Source organism: Nansenia antarctica (genome assembly GCF_963989245.1).
Source record: "Nansenia antarctica genome assembly, chromosome: 18".
Taxonomy (NCBI): Eukaryota; Metazoa; Chordata; class Actinopteri; order Argentiniformes; family Microstomatidae; genus Nansenia; species Nansenia antarctica.
In genome coordinates this window covers 5,794,749-5,807,248 of record NC_137691.1, presented here as the reverse complement: position 1 = coordinate 5,807,248, position 12,500 = coordinate 5,794,749, and the positions used below count along the sequence as shown (strand labels likewise).

At 42.9% G+C, this 12,500-nt stretch overlaps 3 protein-coding genes across 4 annotated transcripts in view; 1 reads left to right on the top strand and 2 right to left on the bottom strand.

The window, feature by feature from the left end:
• The window catches only part of LOC308173308 (coatomer subunit zeta-1-like), a 3,718-nt gene extending 72 nt beyond the window's left edge, over nt 1-3,646 (bottom strand). Inside the window, exons 1-9 of the mRNA XM_080548313.1 lie at nt 3,606-3,646; nt 2,932-3,000; nt 2,623-2,704; nt 2,119-2,210; nt 1,963-2,018; nt 1,744-1,821; nt 1,578-1,629; nt 1,299-1,337; nt 1-740 (exon numbers count right to left, since the gene is read on the bottom strand). The exon at nt 1-740 is cut by the window's left edge and continues 72 nt beyond it. Of these exons, the coding sequence (XP_080404439.1) occupies nt 693-740; nt 1,299-1,337; nt 1,578-1,629; nt 1,744-1,821; nt 1,963-2,018; nt 2,119-2,210; nt 2,623-2,704; nt 2,932-3,000; nt 3,606-3,623 (534 nt within the window). The 5' untranslated portion in view covers nt 3,624-3,646 and the 3' untranslated portion in view covers nt 1-692. The remainder of the gene's footprint in view (nt 741-1,298; nt 1,338-1,577; nt 1,630-1,743; nt 1,822-1,962; nt 2,019-2,118; nt 2,211-2,622; nt 2,705-2,931; nt 3,001-3,605) is intronic.
• cdk4 (cyclin dependent kinase 4) overlaps nt 1-12,500 on the top strand; it is a 359,603-nt gene that overhangs the window by 242,608 nt on the left and 104,495 nt on the right. The window contains exon 10 of one of the 2 annotated variants that reach the window (XR_013937868.1): nt 5,157-5,200. The exons of the other annotated variant lie outside the window; for it this stretch is intronic. The gene's annotated coding sequence lies outside the window, so the exon portion shown is untranslated. Of the gene's footprint in view, nt 1-5,156; nt 5,201-12,500 lie in introns of those variants that run through there. 2 annotated transcript variants of the gene reach the window in all.
• Nucleotides 5,346-11,373, bottom strand: LOC308172905 (uncharacterized protein). The gene is made up of 11 exons (XM_080547865.1): nt 11,296-11,373; nt 9,876-9,992; nt 9,630-9,776; nt 9,323-9,533; nt 8,931-9,023; nt 8,749-8,790; nt 8,513-8,602; nt 8,154-8,372; nt 7,440-7,697; nt 7,186-7,300; nt 5,346-6,626 (listed from the first exon to the last, which is right to left on the bottom strand). Exons 1-10 carry the CDS (start codon nt 11,308-11,310, stop codon nt 7,194-7,196), a joined length of 1,299 nt encoding a protein of 432 aa, XP_080403991.1. The 5' UTR covers nt 11,311-11,373; the 3' UTR covers nt 5,346-6,626; nt 7,186-7,193.

Here is a 12,500-nt window from a genome sequence, read left to right as displayed (position 1 = left end):
GGGAAACAGTGTAAAGGGAACCTGTAAATTAACACAATTATCCTAACGTATTATAAACAAAGGCTTTATGCACAACTAAATAGACAAATAGTCAACATACAGAGTGGAATCTCAAGTGGAAGTGGGCGACAAAGAGACAGGATATTGGATACAGCCAGGATATTGCGCACCTTATAGCCGTGTTATATAACCACCACAGCTAACAGGTGCTACACCACGATGCCAAACTCTCACAAAGGTCATGGAGGCTTGATAACACAATAGTTTTTCAAATCACATCAAATCACATTTGGTGGTAATAGCAAAAAGGTCAGGGTTTACATGTAGCCATGGAGACAGTCCTGATGTACTTGGGGGTAGAGAGTAGTCTACTTGGGGTAGAGAGTAGTCTGTTGTCTCAGCATAGAGAGCCATAGAACTACCAGCTTACAATTGGAATAGATCATCAAGACACAGGAAATGTAGTTTTGTAGTTTTTATGAAAAAAGGCCACAGTGGTCCTAGGTCCTAGGATGGTGGCTCAGTCGGAGGACTTCAGTGCAATGATCTCTGGGACATGTGGAGGGAGGGAGTAGGGTGGGGGGGAGAAGAGGAATGATGTCATCAGGTGAGGGTGTGTTTTATGTGGAGGGAGGGAAGAGGAATGATGTCACCCGGTGAGTGTGTGCCTATACATGTGGCCAGAGACCAGCCTATCGCAACAGGGACCACTTGATCTGTTCTTTCGCAGACTGGAGCACCTGAAGGAGGGAAACGAGAGAGAGAGTTAAACTCAACTTTTAGTTGACATCAGCTGTAAAAACAGAGAGAAAGTTATGACGACAAATTCCAGATATAATACCACACTAAGGAACAATTATTGACGTTCACAGGGAGAGAATTGGCAATGACGATGAATCTACCGAGTGGCAGAGTAAGACACACAGCCAGTGAAACGACTCTCGCGTGGGCATCAATCAACATGAACAGCTCAGAGAAACTGCCAAGTGTGTAGATGCCACCTAGCTGACACCTAGCTAACAGCATAGCCTCCCAACAGCTACACAGGGACACCGCGGGAGTCGAAACCTTTCGAAATCGTCAATCACGAGAGCCATTCCGGAGGGAGGTCTAACCTGAGGTTATCAAACTATCTTTACCCAGCACTTAACTACCGTATACTCCTCCCTCATTTGCTTCAAATAGAAATATACTGATATTTATATAATATCATAAATATATATCGATATAAGTATATTTATTCAACTCATATACTCAAGATCTTCTAACAGGCACCGATAGCTGGCCCATCATCTTACCTGAGACACAGTCTGCTCTGTGAGAGGAACATCATCCCCCTGTGTGAGAGAGAGAGAGAGAAGAGAGAGAGAGAAAGAGAGAGAGAGAGAGAGAAAGAGAGAGAGAAAGAAAGAAAGAGAGAGACAGAGAGAGTGAGGAAGATATGGAGGCGAGAGAGTGGAAGAGATAGAGAGTGAGTGTGCATGTTCAGGTCAGGTCTAATGATGTTCATATCCATGCAGCAGAACTGTACTCATTAGCGAGTGACTAAGGTAACAGAGGATCAGCAGCAGTCTTACCCTCAGGGCCACACGGTACACCACCTGCTGGGGATCGCTCTCCAGGATGACTCTGCGGGAGAGAAGAACACATACGGATGAGAGAAGAGCACAGACTCACATTACACGCAAACCACTTCTACCATCAGTCGGCGGTTGAAATGTTAAGAGAAGTGAGTGTACCTACCCCCCATCCACTATCTCATCTACTGCCAGGAACAGGCCTTCCATGTTCTCAAGTAAGGCCCGGCGCTCTACATTCTTCCTGAATGAAGACACACAAAAAAAAATGTTTTAAATGCGGACAACTCTATGGCAATCTAACAGAGATCTCTGTCAGATCTCTCTGACAACACCCAGTGGATTGTCTGTGCTAAAATAACAACATAATCCCGTCCAGTCTTACCGTAACATCTGACTGAGAGAATCAAACAGACAGTTCAGCACCGACATCAGCATCAACTGGGGAAGAGACCACACAGAGCCAGTCAGTGTTAATTTTGGGAGAAAACAAACATACGTGGCTGATACGTGTCTTAATCTTCTGTTGCTACCAGCCTACCTCATTTTCATGTGAACTTCCAATAACATAAAAGTAGAGGTCAATGTTGCTCTTGTAGACGACGGTCAGGCCCTCAAGGAGTGCTATCTCACCTGTGTAAGCAAGGAGAGGGGTTTGCTTTTAGTCACTACAACTTGCACCAATTCCACAAAGGAGCCCTCATAGCACAGCACACCCGATAAGCTATTGACATTATTAAGAGAAAGAACTCTGTGGTAGCCTAGAGGTTAGAGAGGCCGGCGGCTACAATTGGAAAGTCGCTAGTTCAATCCCCGCCTCAGGAGGGAGCTGCATGCGCCCTTGAGCAAGGCACTTAACCCCTAATTGCTCCAGGGGCGCCGACTATGGCTGGCCCTGTGTCTAAAGCAAAGAAAATACCAAATTCCAACAATTGACTGACAAATTGATTGCATGGCAAATAAATTCATTCTTTCTTCTTCTTCTTTCATGTGGCCACACAGCAACCTGACGTGTGTATGGTTGGTGCTTCGGAATAGATCTTACTGTCTGTACGGTGCGTCTTGCTGAAGATGTTCTTCTCAAACGCTTTTTGCTCTTTCACCGATGGATACGTGTCATCATAGTACTATGGGGAGAAGTCAAACATAGTGTTACAACAGGGGTACACTCACACTGGTGTGTCTACATGCAACTCCAGAAGTAAGCTGAATGTATAGGCCTAATGCCTTGTTGTTCACACTTATATCACTATGTACTAGGTGAGCACTGCAACACTGACGTTTCTGAATGGGTAATGTGGCCCGTGCAAATTGCTCGGGGAAAATACAGTCAGCTATGTAAGTGACATGTTACCTTCGCGTAGAGTCTTTCTCCGTCATTGTCCAGGATGAGGACAGCTTTCACTGTGTACAGAGTGGGTTCCTGATGGAAATAAGAATGATCCCTTCTTTAGCTAGGCCAATGTCTTCAAGCATCAGGGGAGTATTCCATCAACGTCGCTAAAGGAAAATCCAGGCTTATTTTGATAGGTCTCGCGATTTGATAAACTTGGATTTTCCCTTTAGCGACGTTGATGGAATACCCTGATCTTATTATTCACATGAACCCTCTTGGGCCATTATCACATACAGCTGACCTCATAGTACCTGCCTGGCTAACACATAATCTGGGACATTGGGACACTAATTAGGACATTAATGTGGGACACCTGAGCTCCAGTGAGTTTATTTCTTGTTGTAAGAAAATCGACATTATTATTTATAAATTGTATTATTGTTCTAGTAGAAGTCCTGTAGACGAGATGTTGTCAGAACAGGACATAAACATCACCCATGCATACACAGATTAGCCTCATAGCTAGCCAGCTGGCGAAATAATGTCGTTTGCATCAACCAGCCTGTAGCTACAATATAACTTCACATGCATATCTCTGACTACCAATGCCCAGTGCCTCTGACACACGTCTCATACAATAACATAACACCGTTTAAAGATGTGAGATATGAAAAACTAGTAAGCAACTTTACCAGGAGAAGTGTGTCCATCTTCACTGCTTACTCGATGACGTGTAACGAAGGGACGCGAGCAGGCTATGAGGCACGCCACTGGCTACATCCCACGTCAATCAAATAAGGTACACGCCCAACGAAGCCAAAGACAGCAGGGAAAGAGACATGATCTCCGTGTTGCACTCGGTCGCCCCCTACAGCGATGGATGGGAATAGCAAATGCATAATGCTGCAGTTCGGCCACTAATTCATTTTTGATAGAGGTTAATATAACCAGTGTATGAAATACACCGTTATTGTAAAGAATAGAATGTATAAATACCTTTATGAGAGGTGTTGGTCTGTATTATCATAAGCATTACAAACAAATAACTGTCACTTCAGGTTTTCGTTTTTGTCATAAGACACTTTATTAACAAAGTATGCATCATTTAAAATCAGGTAAAAAAAATAAAAAAGTTTGCTGCCCTTATGCATCATAGAGCACAATAGATATTTTAATCTATCGTTTAAATGTGTTATTGGTGGCCCTTGTAATAGTGTGTGGCTTCAATATCTTTCAAAGTAAACAGAATTACATTTTCAGTTATAATCTTCAGGACCAAATTCTTATCTTTTCCAACACACATGTAGCACTTTACGCTACAAGAGAATTCTAGGAGGAGTCTAAAAAAATACTAAATATCATGTGATGACCAAGATGTTCCTTTTTTTTTAAAGATAAGAAAAAAGCTAAAACATTTTTCCATTTCCATTAAAAAAATACTTCAATCAACAACTGTCCAGCAGCGTTCATGTAGTCTTCCGTTGTCCATATAAAATAACACTGAAACACAACAAATGTTTGTGGTCAATGAAAGAACATCTGGTTTGGGTGGAGAAACACAATTTGATTACCAGATAAATGCATTAACATCTATTAAATACAAGTTATGAAATAATTAGCCAAAACACAAAATCATTCAAGACTAAAAACCCATATTTGTAATATTGCCTTTAATTAAATTAAGATGATAAAAACCCATCCTTTTAATATTGCATTTAAATTACAAAATAATTTAATTAAGATTATGATTAAAGCACTTTGAGCTGCAACGTTTGCAGGAAAAGCACTGTACAAATGAAGTTATTATTATTATTCAAGTATGGCAAAATGCCAGTATACCTGATGTCCAGATAGGCCTTGCAACTGTTGGTCATCCCCGTAGAGGTGAGGTAAGACAAGGTTCAGACATCATCCTAAAGTTCTGAAAATAAAACTAGATCAATTAGAGAAAGCATTCATAAGCATGACAAATGTTACTGTCAGTCCATGGCTCAAAACCTTATTTGCTCATTTCATGCACTACCAACTCTAGAAACTACTGAAATCAGGATGTTGGCCCACTTGACTCACAAAAAAAAAGCATAACCTAAATCTATATCAGAGTAGCAGTCACGGTTTGCATCAATCAAGCAAATGGGCATCCAATAGCATTGGTGGTGATAACCTTATGCAGAAAGTCAGGTACTGTAGCTTTATCCATTTTAGGAAATACATTTTCTATGGTGCCCATTTAAGTTCTAAAGCCCAATGCACACAGCGTGCGATTTCTGTTGCACGACAACATTCCATTGTTGTCATGAATGGAATCGAATTTTCGCCGTGCGATTAAAATCGGGGCCGTGTGCATTGGGATGCGATTTTCTCATAGACTTCCATTCAAACTTCAAAATGGAATGTTGACGTGCAACAGAAATCGCACGCTGTGTGCATTGGGCTTAAGACACCATTTTTTTGTTTTTGCATCCTAAAACACAGCCTGGACTGCTAACACAGTAAAAGTGACATTGTTAAAAAAGACAAGAGGTGATCAAAAATCTCTTCTTACCTACCAGAATGGTATATAAAAATACCCCTTTCCTCGAGCTGCCTCTCGCTAGTCTTACAAGCGCAACCCTGCTGCTTCACTGGCTCCTCCAGGGATCTCGCTACTTCTCTCCCTCAGCTGGCTCCTCCCATTGGCTAGCATCTCAGCTGGCTCCTTCAATTGGCTTGCCTCAAAGCTCTGTGTGTAAACTAGACTCCAATTGATAATGAAGCTATGAACCAATGGGAAAGGCCTTCGAGAACTCTTTTTTTTGTCTCGTCCAGTGGCAACAAATGAATAAACTTTTGAGTAGAAAGCATTTTCAGGAATAGCACAAGGGGACTTGTGACCCTTTCGGGCCAAGCATACCATCACAAAGTGCATTGAGGTTGATAAACAAAGGGAGCATTCGATTTGCATTCTGAAAATAAAAATGTCTGATGTGATACTGAGTCTGGAGCATAATCCAACAACTCAGATTACTTCTTTTAAAATGCTCCAGTTACACGTCACATCAACGGTCGGGGTCAATTAGAATTTCAATTCACTCTATGGACGAAGTGCAGTAACATTCAATGGAAAACAATGGGCGCTTCTCAATTCATAAACTGAATCGGTCCACTTCTTTTAACTGAATTGACCCCAACCCCTTCAACCTTGTCTATTCGTCTTTCGACAACTAATCTTTTTATCATCAACACCAAAACACACTCTGTGGCAGTCGTTAGATTTGCAGACGCACATCCATTGAAGACCATGAGAAATACCATTAATCAGAATACACAAATGTAAAAATACAAAACTGAAAAGTGGTTTATTTCAACTTGATTTGGGTGGCAGTTACATAATAAAAACACCGTAAACGGGTGCTGCAAGGGGGTGGAAAAAAAACAAATATACCTACCACTTCACAAAAGACAAACTAATGAAATCAAATAATCCTGTTGGAAGCATTTTTCAACAAAAACAAAAAACTGGTTTGGAAACATCATCCATCAACCCCCCTCCCTCCCTCCCTTTCCAGCATGATTTCTCCTCCTCTCCTACTGTACATGTCTCTTCATGTGGCAGACGTAAAGCAGCCACAACTGTGCTTGCTTGGCTGAGCAGATCTAGGGGGGGGGGGGTGTAAACCTGCTGCTTCCTTTCCCTGTCACCTCTCTGGCTCTCCTCTCCTAAGTACTGTGGCCTGTTGGACAATACGGAACAAACATTAACAACTTTTGCACCTTTTCTCTTCATCTCGTCATCATCAGCTACAGTTTGAGAGGGAATCAAGAGAACAGGAGCAAGCCTTCAATTCAAGTCCATTGCTCTGCATAGCAACGGAACTAAAGGGCAGATTGTGTGTGTTGAGTTGAAGGGGGGGGGGGTGTTTCGTACTCTGTTCCAATCCATATGTTGTTAGGCTCAATAGAAGGTAGGTTCTGTGAACGTAAAGGTTTGCTGCTGGGTCCCCCCCCAAATACAGAACTCTGATAGTCCACTTCAGAATCGCACTTGTATCACTGCATTGCGATGATTACCCACAATGCCCAGGATTACTATCCACATGTAAGAGAGGACTGCTTTGTTCTCTAAAAAAAAAACAATGATACTGAATCTTGGTACTAAACTGTGTAACTAACCACGTAAGCCACATAGTGGGGAAAAGGCATTTAAATTCCTCCATTACACTGACTTCATGGCTGCTAAAAAAATTCAAGAGTCCAATCTAGAGGTGCAGTGCGACGGTTACAGTTGCTTACCTCAGAATTTAGAACCTTCGACTTGAGGATCCCCCTCCGGATGATCCTCCTCCATATCCACCACCGGAGCTTCCACCACCGGAGCTTCCACCACCGGAGCTTCCTCCATATCCACCTGCAGAACATTGCAAACAGTCTTTTATAAAAAAAAAATACTACCGAAAAGGCACGGTGACGGGGGAAAAAACGTCCTCACATCAGGACCAACGGGGGTCTTCACTACATAAGGGAACTGGCATTGGTATGGAGCTCACCACCGTACGGGCCACTGCTCCTGCCCCCTCCACTGCCGCCCCCGTAGCTGCTGCTGCTGCTGCTTCCCTTCATCGGGCCGTAGCCGGAGGAGGATTGGCTGTTGTAACTGCCCAGGTCATTGTACTCTCCACCACCACCACCGCCTCCGCTGCTGCCGCCACCACTGTGGCCACCACCACCACTGTGGCCACGTTCACTGCTGCCGCCGCCACCACTGTGGCCACCACCACTGCTGCCGCCGCTGCTGCTGTAGTTACCTGCAAGAGGGTGAGCAGGTGTTTGAACTGTCCGACAGATTAACATGACTCGATCTATCATCTAAGTATCTGGGCTAGAGTCAATTCAATGTCAATTCTGGAAGCGAGTTGAATTTATAGAACGCTGTTGCTGCTGCTGCTGCAGTTACCTGCAAGAGGGTGAGCAGGTGTTTGAACTGTCCGACAGATTAACATGACTCGATCTATCGTCTTAAGTATCTGGGCTAGAGTCGATTCAATGTCAATTCTGGAAGCGAGTTGAATGTATAGAACGGTAAAAAGCGTCTTGGTTTATTGACAAATCATTGAAAATCATAAAGGCCCTATTTGCAATCGTTGATTGATTTATAATTTTAATTTTACTTTCGGGATTTAAATTCAACTAACCTCGACCAGGAATCTAAGCAAAATGACGGCACCACTATTCAGTATGTGTAAACCTACAGGTTGACCTACCACTGCCGTAGCCTGCGCTGCCGCCTCCGCTGCTGCTGCCTCCACCGCCACCACCATTGTTGTAGCCGTCATATCCTCCTCCTCCTCCTCCTCCGCCGCCTCCTCCTCCTCCTCCATAGCCTCCACCACCCTGGTTGCCATAGCCCCCGCCACTGCCACCACTGTAGCCACGGTTGCCACCATAGCCTCCTGGACCTCCTCCTCCTCCTCCATAGCCACCTAAAGAAACAAAAGTCCAATGAGTGAAGCATTTGTACAAACCACCAAATCCCAGATCAGGTGCTCTTGCATGTGAGCATTGTTACCAGTGCTACTGCAACGTAAAAAAGGTCCGTAGAAAATAGGCCTGGGGAACTCACCATTGCCTCCGAAGTTATTGTATCCATCACCACCATCACCATATCCTCCACCACCTCCTCCTCTGCCGCCTCTGCCTCCGCCAAAGCCACCTGGATTAAGATACAATAGGATTCATCGTTACCACTAGAAGACAATAAAGCATTGATATATTCACCCTGAAAACAGGGGTTAGACATTTCACAGCAGGGAATAAACAAAGCAGAAAGTAGGGAATAAACATTGAGAATGTCCGCACCTCCATATCCACCGCCTCCTCCAAAGTTCCCATCTCTTGGCCCTGAAACACAGTGAGAGAAATATAACAGAGAGTGTGCAATTGTTGTAGATTGTTTGTTTTCAGTAGTATCTAATATTAATCTTTAAACTGCAGTTTTTTAAAATTGCAGTAGTCTACTCGAAGGCAGGTGAAATCCATACCTCTGTTATTCATCCCTGATCTGTTCATGTCCTCCTTGGACAGGGCTTTCCTCACCTCACAGTTATGGCCGTTCACCGTGTGGTACTTCTGGACTGGAGGGGGAGAAAACGTGAGTTCGGAGTAGGGGTGGGCATCGACGATCGATAATTGATCGATAAGGATCTTGGTCGATCACAAATTTTTTATTTTATTTTTTTGTGATCGACCAAATGTTTTATTTTGTGATCGACCAAGATCCTTATCGATCAATTATCGATCAATTATCGATCGTCGATGCCCACCCCTAGTTCGGAGAAACGATTGCTGTGATGTGAGAACTACAACAACAACAACTGTATTTGACATAAGTCACTAAAGCTAAATGTTTGTATCAACGACATTGACGACTTACTGACAATCCTGTCTACGGCGTCGTGATCGTCAAACGTAACAAAGGCAAATCCTCTCTTCTTGCCACTGCCTCTGTCAGTCATGATGTCGACGACCTCGATCTTGCCAAATTGCTCAAAGTAGTCCTTGAGGTGCGCCTCCTCTGTGTCTTCCTTGATGCCGCCCACAAATATCTTCTTCACGGTCGTGTGGGCACCCGGCCTGGAGGAATCCTGTTCAAAAAAACAGCAGATTCGATTTTCGATCGGTTCAGGAAAGGGAAAAACGAAAAAACCAAAACTGCAGCAAGCTCATCAGCCATCACTTACCTCTCTGGACACCGCTCTCTTAGGCTCCACTTGCCTGCCGTCAACCTTGTGAGGACGCGCCTCCATCGACGCATCGACCTCATCCACGGAACTGTACGTGACAAAGCCAAAGCCCCTTGATCTCTTTGAGACGGGATCTTTCATCACCTATTGGGGTTAAAAACAGCAGGGCCGTGTTAATTGATCAGAGGACTACAAAAGCATCATAATTACAGACCTACAGCAAAGAGGAAGCATGGTACTTACCACACAATCTGTGAGGGATCCCCATCGTTCAAAATGTGCCCGTAAACTCTCATCAGAAGTTTCAAAGCTCAGCCCACCAATGAAGAGCTTGCGGAGCTGCTCTGGCTCGCGGGGAGACTAAACGGACAGAGAAGAAAGAATCTCTTTACAAATCACTGGGCACACTAGGTAGTTGGTTTCTGAACACAGAGAGCCACACAAAACATTTCAAATACACATTTGGAGCCATACATCTTGAATGAATGAATGAATGAATGATGAATGAATGGTCTTTATTGTCATTGATACAGTACAGGTACCAAACAACGAAATTTAGGAGGGGGGGCTCCCCTGGTGCTAGGAAAGAAAAAAAACTAAAAAAAAACTAAAAACACAAGGGAAGGAGCTGGTTTACATAAATAAATAAAGGCTATGTACACTATCCACTATACTATACTGTACAGATAGACGACTAGGGTTTGTTAGCTAGTTAGAGTTCGCAAGGGCATCGCTACTATCTATCAGAGTAATACGTTAGGAAATGTTATGGAGGTCTTGGGAAAACCATCCACACTACTGGCACCAAATGTTCCATGGCAATTTTACTTTACAGGACGCGCAAAACTAACCTGCGATTGGGAGGCCTAGCGTTTATTACGACATTTAAGTTAAGACAATTGTTTAAAACCATATATGGTTTCAAAAATATCCGATTTTAGTTTATAAGTAGGCAAATTAAATCTGAACAAATATTTCATAAAAACATAACTTAGGAGTCACTTTAAAAAAAAAGTTATTTTGCTATAAGTTCGTTAGACCTAGACCAGTTAGTCAGCTAGTCAAAAGATGACAAACATGTTAGTAGTAGTAGTTGTGTGTGTGTAGTAGTAGTTGTGTGTGTGTGTGTGTGTGTGTGTGTGTGTGTGTGTGTGTGTGTGTGTGTGTGTGTGTGTGTGTGTGCGTGTGTGTGTGTGTGTGTGTGTGTGTGTGTGTGTGTGTGTGTGTGTGTGTGTGTGTGTGTGTGTGTGTGTGCGCTCTGTGTAATGGCGGATCTGTCTCACTAGCCAGCCAGCTAGCTCGTTGCTAAAACAATGACACATGGAATGAATGTTGTGCGTGCTAATGCGTTTTAGCAATAGTGCATTAACGCATTAGATTATCCTTATAACAGCACTGGACGTGTAGGTTTTTAGGCTACAACGAGCTTAACTAACGTTAGTTATTATTATTAACGACATTGTTTGTTGCTGAACGCCGAGCAGAGGCCAGGCCAGGTAGCATAGCATAGTTAGCAACTAGCATGAATACCCTAGCCTGCTACATTAAGCTACAAAAACATGCCTTATCTCAAGGTAGTTACATTCGGTTTGACCAATAATGTCAAATATAGCTATATATAGCGCGTATCCGTCTTATTAACGAAGTCTTAAAGTTCTCTTACCTCCTTCGAGGACATGATTCAGGATGTTGCTTGTAGACCTGTAAACAGCGCGGCTCGAAGCTCCTCATACAAAGCTTCTTCTTCTTCTGTTTGGTCTTATGGTCGCGCCGCCAAAACGCTGCTGTGTGAAGCGCGGTGCTGCCCCCCACAGGACATCACTGTCAATATACTCAAATCCATTCCTGTGGTCACATCCGTCAATGCACACAGTAACTCCCTGTTTCACGCATCTCATCCTCTCATATTCCATGTATATCCCTGTGTATCCCATATATCGCTCTCATATATACTGTTCGAGCTACTGCCGTCAGGCAAACGGTACCGAAGCCTCTGGGCTAAAACCCAGAGAAATACACCGGAAGAATACAAAAGACTGCCACCCCCTAACCAACCCCACGCACACTACAATGAACATATTACAGTATTATAACTACTGCACACTACACGATTATTTTTGCACTATTGAAGCCACAGATAAATCCATCACTTTATTACTTTATCAATGTAGGGTTACTTTTTTACTTACTTACGTTACATATTATTATTATTATTATTATTATTATTGTGTTTTTTGTATCTGAATGCTGCAATGTCAATGTTGAGGAACAAAAGCCAAATAATTGTACCCTTCTTCTGATTATGATTCTATATAGTCCATCCTGATACCTCTCAATAAAATTGCCAACCCAGCCCCATGATGAATACTTGTTTCTTATTGTTAAACTTACATTTTTACCATTTAGCAAACTATTTTAGTTCCCTGGAGTAACTTAGGGCTAAGTGCCATACTCAAGGTGGTGTTCTCAGATAGGATTTGAACTCATGACCTTCTGATCACCAGTCCAACTCACTATCTACTACTAGGGCCGCGCCACTACCCCAAACTTGAGACTGAGATTGCATGAGTTGGCTTAAGCCCGTCATAATTGAGGAAAAACCTGTCAAATAACAGTGTTTGACTGCTGAACTTTAAGTTCTGTCACTTTATTGAAGGTGTTTGATCGTAATAATTGAGGAAAAACCTGTCAAATAACAGTGTTTGACTGCTGAACTTTAAGTTCTGTCACTTTATTGAAGGTGTTTGATCGTAATAATTGAGGAAAAACCTGTCAAATAACAGTGTTTGACTGCTGAACTTTAAGTTCTGTCACTTTATTGAAGGTGTTTGATCGTAATAATTTAGGAAAAACCTGTCAAATAACAGT